The following is a 27,150-nucleotide window of genomic DNA, read 5'->3' as shown; positions in this document are numbered from 1 at the left end:
AAGTACAAGCTCATTAGAAGAGAAAGCCCAGTAAAACTATGGATGAGATGCTGTTGTCTTGCATCAAGTTGTTACAGAATTTAGTGCACCTCACCGGCAGTCAGAAGTCACATTTTTTTCAGAATCTGTGAGTCAGGAGGTCACCAACTTCTATTAGATCTGCAGCTTTCATATATTCCTTCAGCCTGTTTAGGAAACCCCAGAGCTCACTGTATCTTTAAACTTTTCACCTGCAGTAGGAAAGCCAATGTTTTCAGTGGGGCAGCTGTCTTATAGAGGAATGAAGAATAAAATAACCGTACAGTAGAGTTCTTTATTTCAAGATTGCATAAGACCACAGAAATGCAAAGTCAGAAGTAAGCTCATTCCCTCATACTGTGGGAAAAAGTGATGACTTAAAACTGCATGCTTGCTTAGAAGTAAATACATGTACTTTAAAAGAGAAATTTAAGACATAAATAACCAACAGCTCCAAACAAGCAAGTAGTTTGATGTGCTTGGAAGTACTCCTCCACTTAACGCAATGGCTCATCTGTCAAGATGTACCCTGTTGAGTGTAGCCATGGCTCCTACTTTTTATGTTTATGGTTTTGAATCAACTTCTACATCCTTACCAGTAAAATCAAATACATCAGAAGCATTTCTAGTCTAAGGCAAAACCTATCAGTGGAAAACATAACACTGCAGCTGCAGGAAAACTCCACGAGAGATGGAGACAGCCAGAAAGCTCTGCAGGTGCATGGGCTTTGCAGTACCGTATGACCAGCTTGCTGCTTTTACAGCTATGAGATAAGCACAGTACCAATACCTAATCTAAAAATACTTCTACTCTAAGAAAACACTAGGAGTGTTTTCTAGTTTTTCCTTTATAAAATTCACTTTAAAATGCTTCAAACTGCATATAAATATTTACATGTGCATATATACATAGTGCCAAACAGTGCAGTACTGTCTTCCAATGGATGTGCTTTTACCACACAAACTTCATGGGAAGAAAAATAATCTGAAGTGTTGCAGACTTGCAAGGAGCTTTCCCTTGTTTTGTCAGAGCTGAGGAAAGCTGCCATAATAACGCACTACAGAGGCCACTCAAGCTCTGGTACTGGAGCCAACAAAGCCTCATGCACACACACATCAGGCTGCATTTCTGTCCTGGATCTGTGATTTCACAGACGGAATTAATCCTACAGGTGTCTAAAGGCCAGAAACTCTGGTGGCAAAGCCACTGACTGAATCTCTGGCTCTAAAGCTAAGGTAAGTTTTGGCTTTTCTCAAACATTTTTAAAGGAACAATTAGGAGCCAGGGAAAACTCTGTACGACACAGGTGCTTATTTGCCCATGTCAGCCTAGATCCACATCAGGTAATGGAATTTTGTCATCCAGGTACCAAAAAAATTGCAGTTCTTGGCTTTTTTGCTACTTGCTCTCTTTAACCCCTGTGCTAATATGCAAGTATTGATTGCTTAAGGTACAAATGCTGATAACCCCACGTTGTGACATCCCTCCAGGAGACCAACACACCACTGCCCTGAGGACGTACGAGCTTTGGTGGCCTGCGCTTCCCAGGAACAAGAGATTTCTTAGCAATTCACTAAGGTGCACAGATCTACAGCTGCAACTCAGGAGGAGCTGCCCTTGCTCACGAAGTAACAGATGGCCAACATGCAGTGAGAAACTGCTGCTCCTTTGGGGGACTTCAGCAGATATGCTAAACAGCTGTTTAGAAACCCAACTTGTGCTTTGCAAGCTACTATCCATCACTGCATTGTAGATCTTTTTTTTCTGCTTTCCCATAATTATGCAACCGTGGTTATGCAGTATTATTACATTAACTGAACAATAAAAAGCAATTACAAGAATAGCAAACAAGGAAAAAGTAAAGTATTTCCCACATCTCTCCACTTCAAAAGCATCGCTGCCAATGTTAAGTAACAACAATGGCAGATTCCCTCACAAGCTGGTCATAATCCTTATTCATACCAACTCCTGCAAGCAAGTCCCAGTCATTCTGAAAGCTCCAGCAACTTTGGGTCTCAGAAAAAAGCCTGAAGCAGGCAGACACGAGGGTGCCAGACACCACAACCCCAACAAACAGTCAGGCTATGAGCGAGTGTACTGCACTGTGCTGTACTTGGTGACCCTGGAAGACTTGCTCAGTGTGGCGCTGGCAGGAGGTGGCCCTTCCAAGCTGGAGCCTACCTGGTTAGGCAGGGAGTCTGTGATCAACACATGCTCTTGCCTTCCTGGGCCGGTCCCTGCCGCCTGTTCAGCTGCCATCAACCTTCCATTTGCTGCCAAGGCAGGGAAGCCACGCGAGGCCTGCTCTGCAGCGGGCACCAGCAACCTCTCCCGCTCCCTCACCACAACATACTGGGAGTCAGGCAGATCCTGAACCGTCAGGGCTCCCGGCCCAGCACCCTCTGACTTCACCATCCTCTCTGTAACCACCATATTGCTTCCGTGTGTCAAACTGGGGATTTCCACCATACCCTGCAAGCTCGAGGCGGGTGCCAGCACTCTCTCTGTCACCACGATGTTCTCCTTAAACTGAGGCTCTGGAAAGAGGGTGGCTGAGCGGGCCGGAGCTCCCGTGGAATAGGATGTTCCTGTCACGGTGAAATTGGTCTCTGCATGGGCTGTGGGAAGAGGCCCGGCATCATGCTGCCCAGCGTGAGACGCGAAGGTCGTTTCTGTGACCACCTCCTGGGACAGGGTGCCTTCTCCCGCACCACTGCCTGCACTGGCCTGGAAGCGGTTGCCCGAGGCAAAGGCTTGTTCAGAGCTGGGAGCATTTTGCTGATCTAAGGATCGTGACTTTGTGTCATTAAGACCAAAGCCTGACTCATTCCTGGAACTACCGTCTTTCATGTTGATGTGTCTGCCTATGCATATTTCTGCCAGAGTCTTAAATTTGTCTCCTAAATCATCAAGGAAATGGTCATCAAGATCACCCTCAATAAAGCTACAGCAGCCGACAGAGCCATGGGGGGAGCCTGACTCTCCCTGGGAATAAACCAGGAGACAGTCGTTTGCAGCTTGGGCTTCATCTTCATCCGCAAAGGAGACAGCTTTCTAGAGACAGAAAACAAAAGCAAGCAAAAGTTAATTAGTGTCATTTCTAGACTTAATAAATTTGAAAATCAGTAAAGGAAAAATAAACGCTCAGAAAACGTCGACCAAGAGACGGTAGTACCTAAAAGAGCTTTTTGCTTTGTTGATGTTGGTCTGAACTTGAAAGTACACTTGATGGGAAGAAGAATCTGACACTGAACCGAAAACCTGGGATACTATCACCATCTACTGCTGTTCCTACCAGGAATTGTGCCATTTGTGGTACCACTCCGCCTTCACAAAAAGATTGCTTTTAGTTTGGTCCAGTGAATGAATTTCACCTCTAACTAGGTGTGTTTGTGGGAGAGTGCCAAAACCATGCCTCAGAGTATCCTAATATTTAAACACACTTTTAATGAGTACATGCTGACATGTTATCACCTGCCACAGCTCTTTTCACTAGTACAGCCTGCAGGATCACATCCAAGGAGCCCAACAGCAAACAAATTACAAAGTCAAATGGCTTGATAAGTATGGGAACATAGTCCAGCATATAAAATTTTAGGCTCTAGGCAGGCCACTTCTGCAACACAGAGGGCTCAAGGCTTCTGACTATAATGCCTCCAGGAAGGGCCAGCTCAGTCCAAAAGCTGCTTCTGCTTTCGGTGCTAGCACAAATCCCTGTGTATATGCTGGCAGCAGCTCCAGTTTCAGGAGTGAATATAGCCAAATCCTCTGGCCCTGCTGAACCAGTTTTACCCAATACAGTTGCTGACTTGAGCTCAGAACCACTTTTGTACCACATCTGAAGTTCTAGAGTGCGTATTGGCTCAGGCATTTGTGTAATGTGGTATATACATCCAGACTCAAACTGACCCTGTGTATTTATCTGGGTTTGATAGTGGAACTAGGCACACTACCTGAGACACTTCAACAAAAATCTGCAGGTCTGAAACTATTTGGTTTGGTTACTTGTCTATGAACCACCCCCACCCTCCCCTATAGTCTGAGATACTATAACCTTTACTAAGCTCTCTTGCAGAACTTTGTCAGGCAGCTATGCTTAAAGCATGTCTTAATATTAGGAAGCACAGAGAGCAGAAGGAAAGTAAAACTGCTACTGTTGCATCTGTTTACTCAGAAGACAAGTAGCTAGAAAGCTCAAGCAACATAAAAGTATCTTAAGCTTAAAACCTTCCCTAGCTTGAAGTGGTGATTCACACCTGCACAGCTACTCCCCTGCTGAACTCCAATATCAGCGAGCTGGAGAGTATGAAATGTTTTGTTTGTACAGCTGGTGGACAACACATACACTCCCTGGCACACAGAAGTGAAACTTTCACTGAAAGGAGCTCACCAGCCTAAGGACTAATGATGTATGTTACACAACAAGGAATAGCTGCAAGGAGTAGGAATAGCCTAACAGTCAATGGTTAGGTCACCAATAAAGAAGTCAGAAAGGAGGTTGTGACACATGCTTCATATGCTTCTGATGAATGGCCCTTTACCCAGCCTCTTGAGCAAAGAGACAAGTCCAGTACCACTGACTGACTCACATCAGCTACTTTGAAAATGCAGACCCACCCTCTACCGCATGACATCTACGGCTTATCTTTCAAAAACCTGCTTCATGGTAAAGTTTGTAGCTGTGACTCACAATGAATCATAGGTGCCTCCCTACAGGCTGCTTTAATGTGTTTAAGTCCCTGAGATTTTGATCACGTAGCCTTTCTCATGGCTTCCTCCTGTGCAAGAGGCTCCTTGGTCATTGCTGAATATTCTGGATCCCATTCCCAAGTACTGCCCTCAAGAGAAGGGTCACATTCTGAGAGACCTTGTAAGCACCCATGCTACAAGACTGAGCACTGTCATGTTCCAAGTCCCACATGCAAGTCTAATCCAAAGATCCTTAATGCCTCCATGCACACAACATTGGCCTGTTATAAACATCAGGACTGTTTATACACACACACATAACTACTCATCTGTGTTTGTTAATAACATGAACAACATTTCACAACACTAAGTGTGAATACCGAAACACTGTTGTTTTTGCTTACATCACTGAAGTAGTCTCTTAAAAATTCTTCATTCATGGCTCCTGCCGCTCCCATTGTGACTCCTCCTCCAGCCAGCACTGTCTTGCCTTCTACACTTGCTGTGCCTTCAGCCCCTCCAGCTGCCATGGCTCCATACCCAGCATCAGAAATGAGATGTCTTTGTTCTTCCCATCCTTCCTTGGTAATGGTGCTGCGATGCTCCCTCAAGTGTGAGGCAGAGCTGCCTCCCTCTCCACTCATTCCTGCTGCTGCTGCTGCTGCTGCTGTTGTTGCTCCGCTGGTCGCTCCTCTCAGGTTCCCCAGTGTAGTGGGTGGAATGAAGCTTAGCACTGGCTATATAAATAACACAAATTAGGATGTGACATGAGAGCTGAGCTGTCTAGAACATGGAACTCACCAAACCAGCAGCAGGGTTGGGTGGGACCGGGGAGGGTGCCCTTTTATGACTTGTTTGAATTTGTACTCATACATGTTGCTGCAAAGAGTAAAAGGCCTCCTGAAATAGGGTGCAGCTTCCACCAATGCGTTCCCAAGTAAAATCGTAGAGGTAATTCTATAGGTCATTGTTTTCTTGAAACTCAAAGGGTTGGGAGTGAAAGCAGGGAAATTAAAACCACAAAGAAAACACCAAAAAGGCACGAAAAACTCCAGGGAGCTCAGCTGTTCCAAGAAAGACTTTACCCAGCTTTCCTCATGCAAAGTGAGTGAGTGTGCACTGCCTGCTGCCTCTGTGGTGCTGACTGCCTCTCTCCTCTTTTCTAGCAGTTCGGCTTCCCATTAATTGTCGTTTAACAAGAATTTGGCATGAGCATTGGCCCTAAATCAAAGTCTTTTGCCTTACTTCTGCTTCTTTGTTATTGTGCAAATGCATGCCAGTGTTGTGCCCTCCTTTTGAAATCTGAGTTTTGTAGCATAACAAGAAAGGGCAAACTTCTCTGAATTCCTTGTTCCCTCTGCAGATTTTCACTCTCTGCCTTTTTTAATTAAGAATTTCCTCTGTTTAATAAGGCTTAAACACAGGGAGGTAATTTAAAATGCTACCTGAAACTTTAAACTGGTGAGGAGGAGTTAAACTTTAGAACATATTGGCTACTTTACCCTTTGTCAAGGGATGTAGAACATTCCAGGCTTGCAAATGCAAATGCTTCACTCTCAAAAAATTAGATGCTTTTCCCACACTCCTATCTTCTGCTCAGATACCATCAACATTTGCTTGACTGGAGATTTAAATACTATGGTATTCTTTTCTACAACTGCGGGTGGAATTCATCTGCCACGCATCCTTCACTGAGCCTCACAGGGTTAATTTAAATTAACCTTCATACGTGGTTGAAATCTGCTGTACAGCTTTAAAACATCAGCCTGTACTGTGGAAGAGGTGCCTTGGACAGAAAACAGAGACATGCTGTTAGGGATACATGCCTTCTCCTGGGGAGCTGCTCCTTCGCTGTTCCACTGACGCAACATGGCTTCGCTGGTGTCTGGTATAGCGGCAAACGTCTTCGCTCCTGAGACGCCGCCGGGACACAGCAGCAGTAACAGAGGGACAACTACGGGAAAAGGACGTTTGCCATTAATATGTGATGACTAAGGTCAATGCATATAGACAGCCAGTACTGAAGTTTGGTCACCACTCATACTGAAATGTATTTTTAGTGAGCTAGTTATCAGTATCGAGGGTTGATAAAAGACTTGAGACATTCTCAAATATCCAAGATATTTGCTAGACACATATGCCAGGACGGCTTCCTACAGAGTAAACCAGCAGTTAACACTTCAGGGCCTCAATCCTGCAGATGACCATGCATGTACACAGCTGTACTTCTATCAGAGATCTCATATACCAAACCCAAGGCCCAAGTATCACTGTACAGCCTCAGTACTTCTAACTCTATCCTACTAGATAATGACATAGTGTCACATAAATTCCACCTCACCACTCCTATGACACATATAAAGCATTGCCTGGGAAACTCAAAACAACTCGGTTTCAGGAGCAAAGCACATTCACGTGGCATGAACTTTGTTTTGCCACAGCTAGGTTGCTACCAGTACACAAAATGAACTATTACCATTTTAAATGCAGCACTAGTATACATGGCCATATCCTGACTACAAGCATTCTTTTACTTCCAAGCTTCTACTTTGTCCTGCCAAACAGCAACATCACATGCCACTCAGAGTAAGGCATCAGACCTGGGTCTGCAGTGTGGTTTGAGTGGGAGGAGTTGGGGTTCACACCAGGAGGTGTGGGAATACCAAATGAATTCCCTGCTGTTTTCCCACCTGTTATTTACAGCACCATAAACAAATATTAAAATTCTACATATTAATTTAAAAATGCATGGCTTGAAATCCCTTGAGGGTAAAATGCTGATGTTACTAAAATGAGTTGTGGATCTGCCATAACTTCACACAGGCTAGGAGCTTAAACAGAACATACCAAGGCGATAAAACCTGGGAGCTGGACAGTTTCTTTCCTGATGCCCTGCAGACCATATTTACAGTACTTCTGAGATGATATGAAATGATTACTTACGCAGCAGAAGTAAAAAGGCCAAGATGATCAGCGCAATCGCTGCCGGTCCCAGGCCCACTGACTTGGCGCCAATAAATCTCTCTCTGCAAACGCCATTGTTTGCACACTCACAAACAGTCAGTTGCAGAGACTGTGTCTGAGCACAGCTGAACCCTTGGAAATCCTGTATTAGGATGGGAACTTGAGCTGTTCCTGGCTTCAAGTTTTGTGGTACCAGCTGGATGCTGGTGCCTGAGGCAGAAGGAGGGGTTAAAGAAAAAGGAAAACCAACAAATGAGTAGAGAGAAAGTTGAGTTCTGTAAACTAAGGGAAATAAAACCTTCACAGCATCCCAACATGCCCCCTCCAGTTAAGTCCAGCCAAACCAATGGAATTTAGTTTAATTAGCTGCTGCTACTGTGGATGTGTTCTTATTTTTATCAAGTAATTAATGCTAGTAACAAAGCAGCAAAGCTCACTTGCAGTCTCAGATAACTCTGAAAGATTTCACACCACCACAGACTTGCAGTGGGAGAGAGCCTAACTGGCTATATAACATTAACCTTCATGTCATCTGCATAACTAAAGGGTCAATTCACAAAAAAGCCCCAACTTCAGTCTTTAGGAGATTAATCTGTTGTAGGTCACAGGCAGAGGTGAGGGACCTAACACACTATTGGCTCCTCCAGTCCCATCACATCAAGGACACAACTAGGGAAGGGATGCGCAGATGATGTTCCCAGCTAGGGAACGCCACCGTACTTGGAAAAGCTGTGATCCCTTCAGTTACTGGTAGTCTGGCTGCAGGCACAGGGAGGAAAGCTAACAAGATTCCTTCTTGGTCCTAAACCTGGCCATGAGGATGACTCTGCTGACTGCTTTGCAGTGTTACACTGTAGGATTACGAAGAACAGAATAATAAGTCTGAGAAGAAAAAAAAACGTGTTCTCTAGTGTCTTGAATCTACCTGAAGCTTTTATTTCAAAGCATTTCCCAGGTTTATACAAACGGAAATGTAAGAAGAAAATGCTCATTTTTAAATACTCATGAAAATTATTTAAGCTTTCTGATTTGATTTTGTTCCTACTGTGCTGGACAGTCTCAGACAGGTTACACTGCATTAGAACAACTGCAACCAGTAACACCAACTATTTCCCCAAGCTCAGTTTTAAACAAAAAGCATCCTCCATCACTGCATGACTTTTGTGGGAAGATGGGAATGGCTTGACCCTAGCACTACCCATGAAATCCTGGTCACCACATATGGGTCATCAAGCTAGGCACAGATGGTCCAACTGAGGGAAGGCAACAGATCCCAGAAGATAGGACTCTGCTTTTATGGCCATTAGAGAGAAGGGAGCGGAACATGACAGATGTCTCTTTGTGCCTGACTCTTTAAAAATGGGGGGTTTTTTTGGTCTTGATCAGCCAAACTGTCAGTTTGACTGAAATTAACAAACTACAACACTAGGACTCCAAAGAACTGGAAGTAATCAAAACCATATTTTCTTACCATTTCTGGATGCAATTATCCAATTTTTTGCTGTCCCTTCTGGCTCATCAATGACAGTAAAGCTGAAGGGATCACTGTATGGGTAACCATCCAAATCATTAGCTGTAACATCAACTAATTTTGCATCTGAACACACAGTCTGCACAGGGTTCACAATAACTGGGCAGTTATCATTCTCGTCTTTAACTTCAATAGCAACTGTTCCCGTGATCGTTTTCCTAGGAGAATCTAAGGTTTGAAAATATGAAAAGTTAAATTGATTTGAAAACTGTAAAAATTTAATCTAAAAATGAAACATCTTAGTATTTTCCAAACCACAAACATTGTTGAAGTAAGTTAAAGAGTTCTCCCTGCAGCTTACGGGAGTAGTATGTCATTCCTAATGTTAATAAACATACTGACAAAGTTCTTCTGAAGGCAAGTTGTTTTACTATTTTAACCTTTTTTTTTAAAAAAAAGTATTTCCTTTGAACAATTACTGAGTAACATGCAGATTACAAAACAGGAATTCTAATTAGGTACACATCAAGTTCAGGGAATCTTTCTTGCTTAGCTTTCAAGAAAACTTACAACTCTGAAGTCTGATGATTAGCATACTCAGATACTGATAATTTCCACCTTGACAAGTGACATTCCTGTCAGACTTGGTCTTTGCTAAACTTTTTGTAAACTTCCATCTAATCAAAGAAGAGGAATGGGCAGCTTGAGAACTCATTCCAAGCTTCATCCCATTTCACTGAGTTCCCTGTGTGTTTCCTCTAAATACAGAACCTCTGGTAAACTGCAGTAGGTGCCTAACTGTTGGGCAGTTCAAGATGGGGACCTCAAACCAACTATAGCTGTAGAAAGAAAAACTAAACCTTAAGGTGAAAATAAACCCATCAAAACTTACCGGTAGTTACACCCAACATGGTGATAGTGTAGGTACCGTTTACTACATACTGTGATTCGTAATCAAGGTTTTTGGCAAGTCGGATTTCACCTGTGACTGAGTCTATCGTGATCCAGTTTGCTGCATCTCTTCCTTTCAGGTACCTGATGAAAATTGCACATCAAGATGTACACATTGCAATGAGGAAAACAATCACCAGTGGAAAACATAGCTTCACAGTATGTTTGCACTTCGTTTAAAGCAGAGACCTAATCCCTAGGTCTGAGGTTGATGCTCCAGCCATTGGAATTGGTTTCAACAATAAACCTAAAATGATAAACCTACCCTGAACACTGAAACCTGCTTTTCCCTCTAGAGCCAGGAAATAGGTGAGGAAGTATTACAAGAAGTAGATCCAGTGAGTGAGACTGGAGCAGGAGAGAGAACTGCGCTGTTGGTCGTTGTCCTCTTACCCTCCATCCCTGCTCTCGGCAAACACTGAGCAGCAGCCACCTGGCACAGACTGTATTAGAGTCATGGAGGAGAGGGTTCCTCCACTGGGTATGCGCCTCCGCTGATCTGCACCATTTGTAAAAGCCATAGTGGTGGTTTGACAACATTTTGGGTCAAGAGCTATGATTAGAAATCTTTTACACACGCAGACTTATCTGCTTTACACTTTCTGTATCTGATTGATTGCTAGGTGTTTCTGCATGTTTCTGCAGACAAGAAAATCCACTCTCAAAAGCAGATAGGCACGACAAACGGTGTGCAAACACAGGGAACTTCAGGCCAAACACACACGTCTCACCATACACAATGAAACAAGTAAGATTTTCACAGCAGAGACTTTCTGTTAAAGATGATGATAATGATGTTGGTTGAAGTGTAAATTATGCATAGTAGAAATTTCAAATTGCCTTTGAAATTACTTCAGTTCAATATACACATTTGTACAGTGAGATGCGATTTCTGACACACTGGGCTATGACAGTTATAAGAAGATTCTTACATAATGTTCTCTGCTGTTCTCTTGGAGTCTTCATCATAGGCTTGATACTGTCCAATAACCTGTCCTATCTGCAGTTTCTCACTTGCTTCAATAATTTTTGTGCCACCAGGGAATACGGGGCCTTCCCGCACGTTAATCACATTAATTTTGATTGGAATTGTTTGTGCTTTGTAACTGCGTTTAATTGACTTGTGGAACTCGGCTTTGTTTGTTACAACAATGCCCAAGTTTAGGCTTTGCATTTTTTCATAATCCAGTTCCTAGAGCAATAAAAAAAAAACAAACAAAAAAATTCACTCAGAATTTCACCAAACCTGATATCTGGAAAACAGTCGATTAAAATGTAAATAAAGCTACTTAAATAATATTGTTCAATGCAACAACCTATTAGTTAAGGCTACTCACAATGCATAATGCTTCAGCTCTTTAAAAATACCTAAAGAAGACCGCTCTTCTTATTTTTGATGGATAGCACCATAGGTATGTCTTATATTGTTGAATTTACACTAATTTGAAGTAGATTAAATGAGTCCTACTCACATACTCTGCCATTACTTTCAGTGAATCAGTACTAAATATTGCTTATCTCTTTCAATTTAGAAAAATCCCCACAATTCATTTACATAATAATGCTTATCAAATTTTTACAATTATAGTTTTTCAGATAAGGAAACAAAAGCTTAAAGAAACCCAAACAAAAGATACTTAGGGTGTTATGTGGCTTCAGTTCTCGGGGATTAAAGGGGAGTGAAATGAATAAAACTTGATTTTCATTATGGAAAACATTTTCATAATTCAAATTTACGGATATTAGTAAAATAGTCTGTAGCCCATGGCTTACAGTGTTGCCTGCAATGTTATATGTGGCCACAGGTAATAAAGAAAGAAATATAAATTGCCACCAGGCAACAGTATGGGAAAGTTTACAGCACAGTTACTCAAACAACAGGGAAAATTTTGGGACTTCTGCCCAATTAGATATATTCGATATCGCAGAGATTTTAAGTGGTAAGGCTGGGAAAAATTATTATTACTTTGCACAAAATTACTGAATGCATCAAGAAAGAATACAGCAAAGGAAGAGTGTCCACCATGTAATATCAGAGTTTCTACACTAACTGAACATAAATAATCTGTACCTCAATTTGAAATAAATTATTAATAAATATACAATATCTATTACCTATTATTGAAACATAATTATATCTTATATACATTAAATATCTATGTAAGATGATGTAATGTAATATAATACAATATAACATACCAGAATAGAATAGAATGTAATAATAGATATTATCAATAGTACCAATATGATTATCTATCACTGTATATTATGATGTATTATTATATATAATTAATACATATCATTATATAGTGTATTATTATCATAGAATCATAGAATGGTGGGGGTTGGAAGGGACTTTTAGAGATCATCTAGGCCAACCCCCCTGCAGAATCAGGTTAACCTAGATCAGGTCGCATAGGAACATGTCCAGGTGGGTCTTGAAGACCTCCAAGGAAGGAGACTCCACAGCCCCTCTGGGTAGCCTGTTCCACTGCTCCCTCACCCTCACAGTTAAATAGTTTTTTCATGTGTTTAAGTGGAACATTTTTGCGTTCCAGCTTCATCCCATTACCCCTTGTCCTGTTGCTAGCTACTATAGAAAAGAGGGATGTCCCAACCTCCTGACACCCACAATTATAATATATTGCAATTATATGTTAAGAAACAACTATGATAAATGATTATAGTTTATTAAATATATTATATTTATTATTATAGTTAAAGAAAACTCTCTGAAGTATATACTAACCTTCACAACAGTCAAAATTCCTTCATTTGTTTTTTCATCTGTTACTATACGGAAATAGCCATCTTCATTACCAGAAACAAATGCAAATTTTGCCAGCCAGTTATCAGAAAATTCTTCATCTTTATCAAATACTTTCATTCTCAGAATTTCCACATTGGCTCTGTTTTCTTCAATACTTCCTTCAAACTGCAATCAAAACACATTCTTCTTAAAAAAGATGCCACCATTTTACCTCACTTCACCAGTGCATGAACGTTTGCACAACCTCATGTCAAACAATGGCAGGTGCAGGAACATGCCCAACACTGTGATCAATATACCTACCGCGTGACTTTCAAGCACAGGCAGATTGTCATTGACATCCAGAATCTTGACATCTAAAGAACATGTTGCAGCATTCCCACCTGATTCACCACCACGGTCTTTTGCTTCCACCACCAAAGAATAGCTACTGTGTGTCTGCCATGGTAAGAAAAAACTGCATTTAAACCAGGCTTTTTTTCCTTTCTTGTATTATCTATTATCTCTAACACATTTCAGTAATCCCTCTTGTGGCCAAATAGAACTCCTTTCCTCTCTAGGTAGTAGCAGATGTCACACATGACTACCTTCATAGGCTCTGCAAAGGATTTGGGACCTATGCATCTCCCCACAAAGAGTTAGACTGTACTCAACGTGACAAATGAAAAAATATCAGTGGCCACAAACAGGGACAGGAGCAGTAATATCTGCATGTCAGGACAGGTCCAGAGGAAGGGATGTTGCCTTCAGCTGCACAGAGCTAACAGCCAGATCACCATCTGCTGGCCAGTAAAGATTCATGCAAGCACAAGCAAAGCTGCTGATAATATGTGGCTTCCAATGCTGTTTCACAGCAGCACCCATCCTAACTCTTGCAAAGTGATTTGTGGCTGGTGCTGTGCTTGGGAAGTCGAGGGGGACGGGGGGTGGTGGTGGTGATGGGGAAAACAACCTTAACCCCATCACCTGCCCATCCCTGCCACCCTGCCCCAAATTCCTGAAAATCATGCATCAGTCAGACAAGGCTTTTATCTCAAGGGAAGTGAAGGAAGGCAAGGGGACCAGCTCTCACACCCCGTAGAGGGAAGTGAAGGTGACACAATAGGCATCAGAAGACTACTGTTAACAGATTAAAAATGGGAAGGTTCTTTTACCTCTCTGTCAAGGTTTATTTTTGCTACTCGAACCTCGCCAGTATTCTTATCCATACTGAATGCAGCGCTAGGGCTTTGGGAAATTATCCTGAAAGCAATTTTGGAGTTCAAGTTATTTGGTTCATCTGCATCTGTTGCATTTATCCGCATTACAAGTGTACCTGGGAAAAGCAAACAAAATATATAATGTTTACACTGCCATGCACTGGCAAGTATTTTTACTGCAAAGCCACAGTTTACGAGACTGTTGCTGGATGCACCACACTGATGCTCTTGCCTTAAAAAGCGTATCCTCTAGCAAACAAACACACTGCATTAACACATCTGTAACTCATAGAAATCAATGCACTAAAATTACACAACAGGTTGAATTCTCAGAATTCTGTCAGAAACCTGTAGGTACAATGAAGAGAAGTTTCTGGGCAGCTGCTGGACTGCAGCAGCAACAGGGAGCGAGAATGTGAAAACATCTCCACAGACACCAATGTTAGTGGAGGAGGGGGAGGAAGTGCCCAGGCACTGGAAGTGGTGCATCCCATGGTGACGCAGCTGTGTCCCTACAGTCCACGGAGGCCACCAGGGAGCAGAGATCCACTTGCAGCCCGTGAAGGACCCCATGCTGCAGTGGGTGGATGCCTGGGGGAGGCTATGACTTTGTGGGAAGCTCACGTTGGAGCAAGTTCCTGACAGGTCCTGGGAGCCTATGGAGAAAGAGGAGCTCAGGCCAGAGCAGGTTTGCTGTCAGGACTTGTGATCCTGTGAGAGACTCAGGTGGAGCAGTCGGTACCTGAAGGACTGTTCTCCCAGTGGATGATCCACGTTGGGGCAGGGTGTGAGGAGCTGCCCCTGTGGGAGGAGCTGCCCCATGCTGGAGAAGTTCGTAAAGAACTGTAGCCCATGGGAAAGACCCACATTGGAGAAGTTCATGGAGGTCTATGTTCTATGAAAGGGATCCCACACTGTAACAATGGGAAGTGTGAAGAGGCCCCTCCCTGAAGAGAAGCAGCAGCAAAGTCTGTAATGAACTGACCACAACCCCCATCCCCTGTGCTGCTGGGGGAGAAGGAAGGTGAGTCCTGGGAAGAAGGAGGAGTAGGAGGAGGTGTTTTAAGATTTTTATTTCTCATTTCACTGCTGTGTTCTGATTGTTCATTAATAAATCAAACCATTTATCCCAAAATGAGTCTGTTTTGGCAGTTTAGGAGGGGGAGTGATAAAACAACTTGGTGGGCATCTGGCATCGAGCCAGGGCTAAGCCCTCACAGCCCTGAATAAAAACTTGCATTCATACACGGATAACCTAGCTTATGCAAGTATGAGAATGCATTCTTGTTACTCCAGGTATGCTGCTGCAAAGAGGATATTCACTTGTGCCCTTGTATGTCTTGGCAAAAGTTAAATGAAATAAACAACTCTGAAAAGGAATGTTACCTGTTTCACTTAATTCTTCAACTGAACCAACAAAAACTTCACTGGAAAACACTGGAAAATTGTCGTTTATATCCACAATTTTAATTGGGAGGTCTATTGGCTCTTCCAGTTTTGCACCAGTCTTATCCAGTGCATGACCTCTGAGCTGAAACAGATAGAAAAAATAAGCAAATACAGTGTCTGACTGTAATATATAAAAATACACATGCAAAACAGAAACATATAGAAATATACTCTCTCTATAAAACAAAATGTAAGCATTATACAAGCATATATAATATGGTTAAAAATGCAAGCATACACACACACACAAATATTCAGAAACATTAAATCTAATTGAAACAAACACATTTGAACAAAATACATTAAAAAATCTATAGATAGGCCCGTAGAAGGAAAAGGATGCTGTTCAACTTACAAGCAGCATTGGAGTCTTTTCTCTGTCAACCACTCCTGTTATGTTCAAATCTCCAGTCTTTCCATTGATAACAAATAATCCATAGGGGGGTTCTGTTACTCCTTGACCAGATATCGTGTAAGTCACCACCACCCCTGTATCTTCAAGATCAGAATGTATCTAGCACAAATATAACAGATTAATTAACCAATAAATAAAACCACACTTAAATACAAAACCAAAATATTATTGCTGTTCTTGTAATCATCAAACAAAAATAAATATTAAACACATTTTTTCCTGCATGTCTTTGAATGTGGAACTGGTGAGATGAATGCACGAATAATTAAATGTTCTATTGGAGGATCTCATGCAGTGAGATATGAAACATGATGGGCAGTGCAACAGCTGAGAGCCATGGAGCGAAGAGGTCTGTGAGGGAAGAGAATTGGGACTGCTTGGACAGAAAGCATGACAGGATTAAAGTGCAAGGACAGGCTGATAAACCATTGTAAGAAGATGAAAAGCTGGTGAGAGAAGGAGGAAACTGGCTGATCAAATGGATGGGGGTAAATAAAACGTGGAGAAAGATCAAAGGAAAAAAGAAAAAAAAGAAAAAAAAGAGAAAAAAAAGAGAACCTGCAACAGTGAGTTGAGCAGGGGAAATGGAAGTTACCTGAGCAAATTCTGGAAATAAATATATGACAACTTTTTAAGGGATATTAGAGCTAAGCTAGCAAGTGTGACCAGGACTGAGGAAGTGAAAGGGTGGAGGAAGAAAGGCCAGACCTGGAGACGAACAGGTAGAAGACACTGTAATAGACTAGAGGTTATACCCTTCCTCTGCTGTCCAGTCTAGCTTGGAATATCTCCAAGAGTGGAGATTCCAAGGACCTTTTGCTCAATCTCTTTCAATGTTGAACCTTTCACGGTTATTTTTTCCCTTCCATGCAACTGGAATTTCCCTTCTCCTTGCTGCAAAAGGACCTAGGAGTGTTGATTTACAGTCATCTGAATGTGAGCCAGCAGTGTACCCAGGTGGCCAAGAAGGCCAATGGCATCCTGGCTTGTATCAGAAATAGTGTGGCCAGCAGGACCAAGGAAGTGATTGTGCCCCTGTACTTGGTGCCGGTGAGGATACACCTTGACTATTGTGTCCAGTTTGGGGCTCCTCACTACAAGAAGGACATTGAAGTGCTGGAGCATGTCCAGAGACAGGCAATGAAGCTGGTGAACGGTCTGGAGAACAGGTCTTACGAGGAGTGGCTGAGGGACCTGGGGATGTTTAGCCTGGAGAAGAGGAGGCTGAGGGGAGACAAGATCACTCTCTACGACTACCTGAAAGGGGATTGTAGTGAGGTGGGATTGGTCTCTTCTCTCAAGTAACAAGTGATAGAACAAAAGGAAATGGGCTCAGGTTGCATCAGAGGAAGATGGAGATTAGGAAGAACTTCTTTACTGAAAAGGTTGCTAAACACTGGAACAGGCTGGCCAGGGAGGTGACAGAGATATTTAAAAGACATGTCGATGAAGTGCTGAGGGAGACAGTTTAGTGGTGGTCTTGGCAGTGTAAGGTTAGTGGTTGGACCTGATGACATTGAAGACCAAAATGACTCTATGATTCTATGAAATACCTGAAACATCTGGAAAAGCACATGTGCTTTGTGCCAGCATCACCATGGATGCAGCAGCCCAAGCAGAGAGTAACAGCCTGCAACCCTCTGTAGTTACTTTACATGCTGAAGTGGCAGCTGCAGTGAATTCTGGTTTGAGTATTGATGCATATGACTCTTGCGCAAAGGGTTAACACCTTGGTTATTTTTTCTCTGTTTTCTAAAAAAATTAGGCATACATAGTCATGCTCCATGTATACCCTTCTGCCCAATGGCCACCAGCAGTTTTGGGACCCACTTGCCAAGTTCAACCACCGCTAAATAGGGATGGTGGAGTGAAAAATCTCAAAGAAATTGAATTCCCAAAGTTTTGTGAAAACTGGTGGCTGGGAGAAGATGAGAGACTGAGCCAAATCATGCTGCAAGAGCAACTCATTTGCTGAAGGAAGGAAACAGCAGGAAATGTGCCAGTCTTCAAGTGATGCTCAAAAGTCCTTTAAAATTAAATAAATATTTGTGCGTGTGTTCAGGGCAGCCACACACTTGTTTTACATTTTCATCTCTAGTTTTATGTGTCTTCTGTATTCATCTTTTTTTCTGGGCTTACTCTAGCGATTGGATTCTTATAGGAATTGTCCTCCTCTTCCCGTATGAAAGCTGGAGGGACTGTCCATTCTCGCTTCTGTCTGACCAGGCCACCAGGATGAGACAACAGGCCACTCACGCCATTTCGATTATAAACCTGTCAAAAAACAAGGTTGAATGACAGCATTACATTTAGACATTTCAGAGGAATACTTTATTGCTGCTGTAGTCCAGGCTTCTGAATAACTCTTGTGTTTTCCATAGCTAGTAACAGCAAAATCACAGAACAGCATTAGCTTTCCGAGCCACAATCTAAGAGCTTTATGCTCCTCAAGTTGTTTGAAGAGGAAAACTACACTAGTCTTTTCATCAAGACAGAATTAGGTAACACAGGCTTTAAATATATAAGCAAGTTCCCATGACCAGCGGTTGATGAAAATACACTCATTCTGAAGATTTAAGTACTTGTCATGAGATGTAGGAAGAAGTTTGGCACTACGGCTACTTTGAACAGTCATTTCTGTCTTACTACCCAGTTTACCTTTCAACCTATACTGCCTTGTACTCAACCTTCACTCTGAAACAGACTACATGAAACAGCAGGCCTCTGTTCAATCCAACCACTGTCTCTTCTACCCCTGCTCAACTATCCCTCATTCTCACTTCACATGATACCTTTCACCCTTTACAGCTTAGTCCCTACTGTGCCTGCTGACTTCCAGGTTAACAACTGGAAATGTTTCCAATTAACATCTTCCATAAAATAGTAGTTGATTGAATTTACAGCATTAAAATAAAGATACCTAGAAACTTAATATTTTAGGAGTAATTTCTCAAAGTTGAATGCCACTCAGTTTGCTGGATGTAGAAATCTATCCACTTACATTTTGGCTTTCACTATCCATTACACAACTTTCACATTTCAGAAGATAGTAAAACTCAAGATATTTATCAACTGAAGTGAGACACGCCTTTGACACTTTGCTCAGAGAACCGTTATTCATGCACCAATAAAGAGAAGCAGTTTTCCATTACTTCCTACCTTCACATAGAGTCCATTTCCACAATTGAAACAGATCTGCAATGGAAATTATGATAATCATTATTAATTATATATCACTTTAGCAATACTAAAACTCTCTCAAAAAACCCAGCAAAGCCATAATTAAGAGGCCATCTGCACTCTATCAATTAATATTTGCTATTTGCCCATAACAGATTCACTCATGACCATTCACATTAAAAGCAGACACTATAATTATATAATTATTAGGTTTTGCAGTTTTCTCACAGTAGGAAACAGACAATAAGCAATTTATATATCTTTCTTTAAAAAAAATGTAGACTTTATATTAATTTATTTTAAAACTGATTTTTTAGGGCTGAACAACACTATTCCAAAACAACGAGAATTTGGCTTTGATAGAAGTGCCAACAGCACTCTGGAAAAGCTTAGCATTCTGAGCTAATCATGGATAATACAGGCTGTGGTGGGTTTCCAACCACATCAGTCAAATGAGGTTTGAAGATTAATCTGACCATCTGCTGAAATGTGCATCACAGAAGTAGCTCTCTATTTAGCACCTTGCTGGGAGGACAAAGTGCACACATGCATTCCTCACTTAAACATGGCTGAGACACATGTATGCAAACAAATCATGCTTGCTCTGATAAAATCTTACATGCCAAGATCCAGTACTGGGAATGCCCATCTCTTCATGCTATCACATCATCCAGCATAGCTATGTATGCCCTTAAAAACCTCAGTTAGGTGCCTTATCCTAAGTGGAAGGAACTGGAGTTTCAGCCAAATTACCAGAGACCCTGTGCTCATGTTCACTCTGCACCCACCAAAGACTCTGCAAGCAACAACACCCCTCAAACAGTGCAAGAAAGTAGGCATTGGGAACAAACAAAAAAAAAAAAGTAGTTTATTACAACATGTGAAACTAACAAATAGATCTTTTGAGCTTTGTATCAGTAGAGAATACTGTTACGGTTCTCAAAAATATTATGCCTACCTACATTTTGCAATTTTGGCCATTTAAAAAAAAATACTAATGCCTAAGGCAAAGCAGGCAAAGAAATGGTTATTTCCAACTGGAATAAGTCAGGGAGTACTTCTTTATATTCTCTGTCTGGTTTCTAGATAGTTGATAGAGCTCTCCCTATTCATCCCTGTGACTCAGCCTTGACTGCTGTATCAATAACAGCTTTTTTGTTTAAAAAAGATGTTATCTCTTTCCCACACAATGCAGCTACGCAGTGGACAGCGTTGAGCAATGCAGCAGACCACTGTTTTGACTTGCACAACAAAACTATTTTTCAAATGGCAATTTTCCCAATGTATACACTCTGAAGACAAAAATCAGCAAACACTAGGTTTCCTAACAGATGTGTATTGTTAGGTCTACAGGATCTTAAACCTCAGACCAAGTATATAAATGGTGAGTGTCAGGAGGTTGGGTCATCCCTTTTTTCTATTGTACCTAGCAACAGGACAAGGAGTAATGGGATGAAGCTGGAACACAAAAAGTTCCATTTAAACATAAGAAAAAAATATCTTACAGTGAGGGTGAGGGAGCCCTGACACAGGCTGCCCAGAAGGGTTGCAGAATCTCCTTCCCTGGAAGCCTTCAAGACCTGCCTGGACATGTTCCTGTGCGACCTGATCTAGGTGGACCTGCTTCTGCAGGGGGGTTGGACTAGATCATCTCTAGCAGTCCCTTTCAACCCTTACCATTCCATGACTCTATGATTCTGTGACATTCAAGAACAAGCACATCTTCCACTGAGATGCACATCAAGAAAGAGGAGAAAATCCCATTAGTCATTATAAACAAAAAATCTTTCATTAAGGTAGCTAAAAGTAAAAATCAGCTTGTTTTCCCATGCTGCAAAGCAGCCTAAAACCAACCTGGTTTATTGCTAAAACATTAAAAAGTACTTGTACTTCTTAGCCTGCATTCCACAGTCAATTTCATAAGGGATTTTATAACATCAATAAAAGGTGTTTAAGATGGGCAATTTTATTTCCAAGATGCATAAATACATTTGGAACAAATATATAAAGTCATCCTGCATTTTTACTGAAAATGTTTATAGGCTCTAAAAATTTTAAAAGGAAAAAAACACCCTTCAATGAAACTTTCTTTGAGAAAATGTGAAAAAGTCCCATATCCAACAGGTGTTGAATTCAGAGTTTCCCTTTTGTATAATATCCTAGAGCTGCTTTCTACTAAATGCCTCGGGAAACAGTAAGAAAAGCCTGTCCGTCATCTGATGTGGATGACAGTCTTGGTACAAAAAACATATATCTACTGATGACATCTGTTGATGACACAGAGCTAAGAAGGCATTATCAGAAGACAACTGGACGGTTATAGAAACCAAATGGTTATCGAAAACCTGAGGCCTGAAGTAATAGAAATGGAATGAAATACTACAGGAAAGCAGCAGGAGTAGGCAAGGGGACAGCTGAAAGAAGGGAGTGACTGCCAGGCACAGGGAGTGGAAGACTGCTCTTGCCTGAATCTGGGATCATGTATAGTCAGGAAGTGACTAAAGGACAGATTTTCAACATGCAGCTTACTTTTATAATTTAAAGATGAAGACTGTATAAGCAAGATGGTACATGTCTGTATTTACTACTCTATGAAACAATAAGTTCTAGAAAGGTGGATTTCCACGTATGCTCGGTGTTGGGAAATTTGGGTCTCCTGCCTCCCGTGAGTCAGTTTGGTGTTGAAGACGATGGGAGTGTGGATATCTTCCACACTTAGAGAAGCAGGCTGAAGGGACCATCCAATGTTATCTACTAGTCCATCTTCTGGCCCTGGGGCACGACGAACTACACTAAGCGCTTCCTGGTGACTGTTTAACCCATTATTAAAAATGAGCAATGGAAGTCCCATAGCCTCACTAGCTAACCTAAGGCAGTACCTACCCTACATAGCCTCACAGATGTAAAGTCTCCAGTAATCTTTATCCTCATTTTATCATCCTAATTTGTAGCTCTTTGCAAGCTGATCGTATGGCTGTTTGGATGAGACTCAGTTTTGGATTAAGGCATGGAAATTTACATGTCTAAATGAATACCAAGTGCCTAACCTTGTCTTACAATCAACAGAAATACAGCCAATACAGACAAAGAGACCAGAGAGAAGTTCAACTTGCCCCAAAGCCAGCCTACATCTATTTCTCTCTGAGCTCCACTGACTGTAGCTATGTCTATGTTTTAAGCCCAAGATGAGAGGATCTGTAGAGCAAAGCAGTTCCTGCTGAGAAGCTGACACTACATAACTTTTTGTGGTTTTTACTTTAGACTAGAATTAGTCCAGTCCCAAAGACCAAATACCCATGAGCAGGTGGATGCATCTCCCAATGTAGTTTCAGAGGGGTCAGATTCACACACTCCAGACATTTGCTTCAAAAGTGCAATTTGATCCAATCAAATAGATGCACTCTGCATCCACTGTATCTCCATGTTTACTGTAACAGAAAGTCGAACACCTTGAGATGTCTTAACCCTAAATGAAATCTCCCTCTTTGTCATGTTGACAAAAGTATCTGAAAACTTAGCATTCATCTTACCTACTTTCTTTCCTTCCCAGTTCTCCAGTCTCCCATCAGGAATCATACAACAGCATTTCCTGAACTTCGACTGCATTTTTTTGCTTTCCTCTAGTCTTTCCTAGGCAGATTCGCTTTATTCTGAAGTCTACAACACTTTAGCTCAACAAGATGGATAAAATACTAGATCTTACACATTTCTCACCTGCTTCCACATCTCACCATAATGCCAGTTCTCCCCCCACCTCCTTTATGGAACAATATTAAATTGTCAAATCAATTTGCAGGTGCCTGTGAATATTTTTTTTACCATGTTCAAACATGTTACTGAGGATAGGAGCTAGGCTGCTTTGAATTATCTCACCTTTGCTCTTTCTAAATCTAAACATCATGTTGTTGGTTGTTTGGGTTTTTTTAACTTGTTTTTATAATTTTTGAACAGTAATTGCTATTGACATTACAACAGCAATCTAATGTATTCTGAACTGAATTTCATCATACCCAGCCTAAGTCTAGGATCCCAAACATCAAGGAAGTACAATCTGAGAAGACCTTCAGAGAAAGCAATGCTATCTTTTTCTACTCTTGTAGTAAGATTCATATATCTTCCAACTCGTCTTTCACTCAGATATAGTAAGTGCCTGAAGAATTCCCCTCCTGAAGACATGCTGTTCGATCCTTCCAGAAATCTCCCTATCTAATAATCCTTGATAGCTGTGTCTGCCTGGTCATCCAGTGGCTCTGGGTGTGTGTCCTGACCACACAACAAGCCAAGCCCAACCCTACGGGTGCACTACCGATCGGAATGTACAGACATCCCCATGAAAGGGTGGGAGACAGGCATGTGAGAGAAAACTGCCGTGACCTCTGTGAGGTGCCCATATAGCCAGCAGGCAGGCAGGGAGTGCAGATGGCCAGGAGATACTTTCAGGAAAAAAAACAGGGAGATGAATTTACAGTTCTGGATGCTTCTAAGGCAGAAGACACTTTGGGAAGACACTACTTTTAGACTGGTTTTGTTTTTCAATAGTTTCTCAAGATTTCAAAGTTATCAGTGTCATCTCTGGGTATCGTAAGATGTAAATGACCCTAGCCTGATGCTCTCAAACAAACAACTAGATATCTCTCCACATCTGTGGCTTTGCCTAGATTAGGGAACCAAGCAAACCAAAGCCACCAAAAACGTCCCTCTCCTGGCAATAACCAACTAAAGCAGCTTTATTTGCTCTAATATTCCATTTGACAATGAGGCATTTAGGTAGTAAATTCAGCCCACTCTTAGTATACTGTACCCTGCACCAGCTTGAGCTGAGACTGAGGATGATGAGGACTTGAGAAAAATGATTTTCCTTTTTTTCAGGCAAAAGCCAACAGCATCCTGAGGCAGTGCAAGCCCACCAAAACAGACAATGGTGGGGCTTCAGGTGTTAGAGAAGAATTGGTGAAAACTCCTGTATGAAGAGCCCTCCACATATTTTATATTCTTTTTGGGGGCAAAACAAGGATAAAACAGTTTTCAACCAAACCATAACTCCCAGCTAACTGCAAAGAACAGAGTAAACTGCTGCTGGCTGACTTGTGGCCAACCACAAGTCTGCGTTAAACCTGTCACAGAATCACAGAATCTCAAGGGCTGGAAGAGACCTTGAAAGATCAGCCAGTCCAATCCCCTGCCAGGGCAGGACCACCTAGAGTAGGTCACACAGGAACTCATCCAGGTGGGTATTGAATGTCTCCAGAGAAGGAGACTCAACAACCCACTTGAGCAGCCTGCTCCAGTGCTCCATTATCCTCACAGTGAAGAAATTCTTCCTTGTGTTTCTTTGGAACCTCTTATGTTCCAGCTTATAACCACTGCCTCTTGTCCTGTCATTGGACATAACTGAGAAGAGCCTGGCTCCATCCTCCTGACACCCACCCTTTACATATTTGTAAAAATTAACGAGATCACCCCTCAGTCTTGTCTTCTCCAAAGTAAAGAGCCCCAGCTCCCTCAGCCTTCCATCAGAAGGGAGATGCTCCACTCCATCATCTTGGTGGCCCTGTGCTGAACTCTCTCCAGCAGCTCCCTGTCCTTCCTGAACCGAGGGGCCCAGAACTGTGCAAGAGGCTCTGCAAATGTGATCTTGCTAGATCTTGTGCTTCAGGAGCAAGGTCCTGGTCTATAGCGCCTGACAGCCTGACCATGCAACAAGCTGTTAATGCTGCCCGGCCGCCTGGCAGCTCCCTGGCGCAGCCTATGGCCCGGCCTCCGCCCCTCGGCTTGGTCTGAGCGGCAGACGCCCAGCTTCCACGGGCATTTTGCCAGCCTGGAAAGGTGAGGAGCTAAAGAACAATGCTGTGGATACGAAGAAGAGCTTCCTGGAGAATATCTAGAAATAGCTAGAAGCATCAGTCCAAATCAAATGAACCCAATGTTTTGGTCTCAGTTTGTTACTAAATTTTCCTTACTTTTAGCCTAAAATGGTATTTCATAGGATAGAGGGTCAAGCTAAAAAACAGTGAGCGCAGGGAAGGAGAAGGCCTAAGTGCCTTGGATTGTTACGAATTTGGTATAATTTCTTTAAGGCAATAGAGACTTCCATTAAATCATGCATTATGATCCACTTTCCCTCCTGTCACTATTCCTTCAATTTATTAATACAGATAATACATTGACTATGAAGACAGCATGTCCTCATGGCGCCTCAAAACCCCTCCATCCATTCAAGCTGCCTTTCGTACTGGATTTTCTACCTGCACCTGCCTTCTGACTGCAAACGGACATTGCTTCTACCTACTTTCCAAAGAAAGGGGCAGCCCGTCCCCAAGCACCGGTAGCCCGCGGCGGAAAGGCTGCCAAGCCCCGACGGGTAGAGCTCTGCCCCGCGGCCGCACGGCAGCTCCCCGCGGCGCCGCTTCCCCCGCAGCGCCCTCCCGCCCGCGCAGCCCCGCAATACCCCACGCCTGCCCGCGGCCAAGCAGCGCTGGGGAAGCGCCCCGTCGGGGCCTGGACTCACTTACCAGCAGCGCCAGCAGCCGCACCGCCGCGCCGTGGGACCGCGACATGGCCGCCCGCTCCTCGCCCTGCCCGACAGGCGAAATGGAGGCGTCTCGTCGAGGGGCGCACAAGTAGTCGCGGATGGGTGGAGTGTATCGGGCGGCGACCGCGCCGCGCCGGGAAGGGGCAGGTGCCGCCCGGGGCCGTCCCGTCCCGCCCCGGCCCAGGGAGCCCCCTCTGCGGGCCCGCCGAGCGCCGCCCGCGGGAGGGAGGAGGTCGCGGGGGGGACGGAGAGAGAGAGGGCGCGGAAAAGCAGTGCCGTCGCGGGATAGACAGAGGGAGGGCGCGGAAAGCAGTGCCAGTGGCGCGGCCGCGCGGCCGCAATTTCCCTCGGACATTCAAAGTTTGGTCTTTTATTTGCCGCCCCGCTCCACCAAGAAGCGCGAGCTGAATCGTATGGGAGGCATGCAGAGCAACTGTGACAATAAAATGGTACATGAACGAGTAAAATGGTAAATTAACGATTGGGAGGCGGGGGGGAGGGGGGAATATACAATCTCGTGGGAAAATAAAACTGTGAATTGTTTTAGCATAACCTTTCCAGTAATCTACTTTTTAATATGCTCCAAGCCATAGCCTTCCTACTCTTATCTGGCAAAGATCTTTCCTGGATACACTTAATTAATTGATGCTTATGAAGGCGTAACTAATGCTTCATGATGATGAAACAATTAAATATACTTCCTGTACATCCTCTCTTCTCTGAGGCAGTTACCTCCATTAATCTTTCTAAGATCACACTGAACTGTTGCGGCTGTTTTTCTGAAGCAGCTGATTATGATACTATGTGTGATACTACTATGTCTCAGCAAGGGAACCAGCCTTACAGATGTCTTCCCTATTGTTTTATGTCCTATTACTGTTGTAACACTGTAGGATAACTAATTTCATGCTGCACTTGATGTCAGTTTCAAATATTGTCCTTTACATGGGGATCACAAAGGAAACAGTTTTACCTCACAGTTTATTCTGAAGTTATGTATGTACTATTCTCAGAATATTGCAGTTTACAGAAATTGGTGAGTACCCTTCCATTTATATAACTTTCTTAATTTAAAGAAAACAAAAGGTGGAAACAAAGAAACCAATATACACAAAATGACTATATGAAAGGTTTCCATATTCTTTCTTGGTTTGGTCACTGAGTTGCTGTGTTGGACTGATCATTTGTAACTAAACAGAAATGTGTACATTTGCACAAGAATATACTCTGAGGATCTTTGGGGTCTCAAAGGCAGGAGTATCTTTTGGTACAGGTTTAACAACCCATGTGTCTGGTGCAGCTCATGTTAGTAAAAGTAGTGGGAAATTCTCTTTTAATAATTGCTGTTTGAGATAAATGAGGCAGAACATATCTCAGAGAGGCTTCATATTACAGTGCTTTTCATTTGGTGATTTAGATGTTGATTCTAGCAGTGTATTACATTTCCTAGCCTGATGGTGAAGCACAGCTTGAGAGAATTTCTGTACATCAAAAGGCTGCAAGAGAAGAAC

The 27,150-nt window shown here is 42.6% G+C and overlaps 1 protein-coding gene across 1 annotated transcript; it reads right to left on the bottom strand.

The window, feature by feature from the left end:
- Positions 1-293: 293 nt before the first annotated feature.
- Positions 294-25,883, bottom strand: DSG2 (desmoglein 2). Its single transcript, XM_061995747.1, has 15 exons — positions 25,620-25,883; positions 19,087-19,122; positions 18,067-18,201; positions 15,868-16,026; positions 15,450-15,594; positions 14,019-14,179; positions 13,168-13,302; positions 12,844-13,029; positions 11,027-11,286; positions 10,036-10,178; positions 9,144-9,371; positions 7,652-7,882; positions 6,531-6,662; positions 5,113-5,441; positions 294-3,073 (listed from the first exon to the last, which is right to left on the bottom strand). Exons 1-15 carry the CDS (start codon positions 25,662-25,664, stop codon positions 2,102-2,104), a joined length of 3,297 nt encoding a protein of 1,098 aa, XP_061851731.1. The 5' UTR covers positions 25,665-25,883; the 3' UTR covers positions 294-2,101.
- Positions 25,884-27,150: the final 1,267 nt, after the last annotated feature.

Source organism: Colius striatus, chromosome 4 (assembly GCF_028858725.1).
Source record: "Colius striatus isolate bColStr4 chromosome 4, bColStr4.1.hap1, whole genome shotgun sequence".
In the NCBI taxonomy this organism is placed as follows: domain Eukaryota; kingdom Metazoa; phylum Chordata; class Aves; order Coliiformes; family Coliidae; genus Colius; species Colius striatus.
Note: the sequence above shows the minus strand (reverse complement) of the source record. Positions and strands in the feature narration are given on the sequence as shown.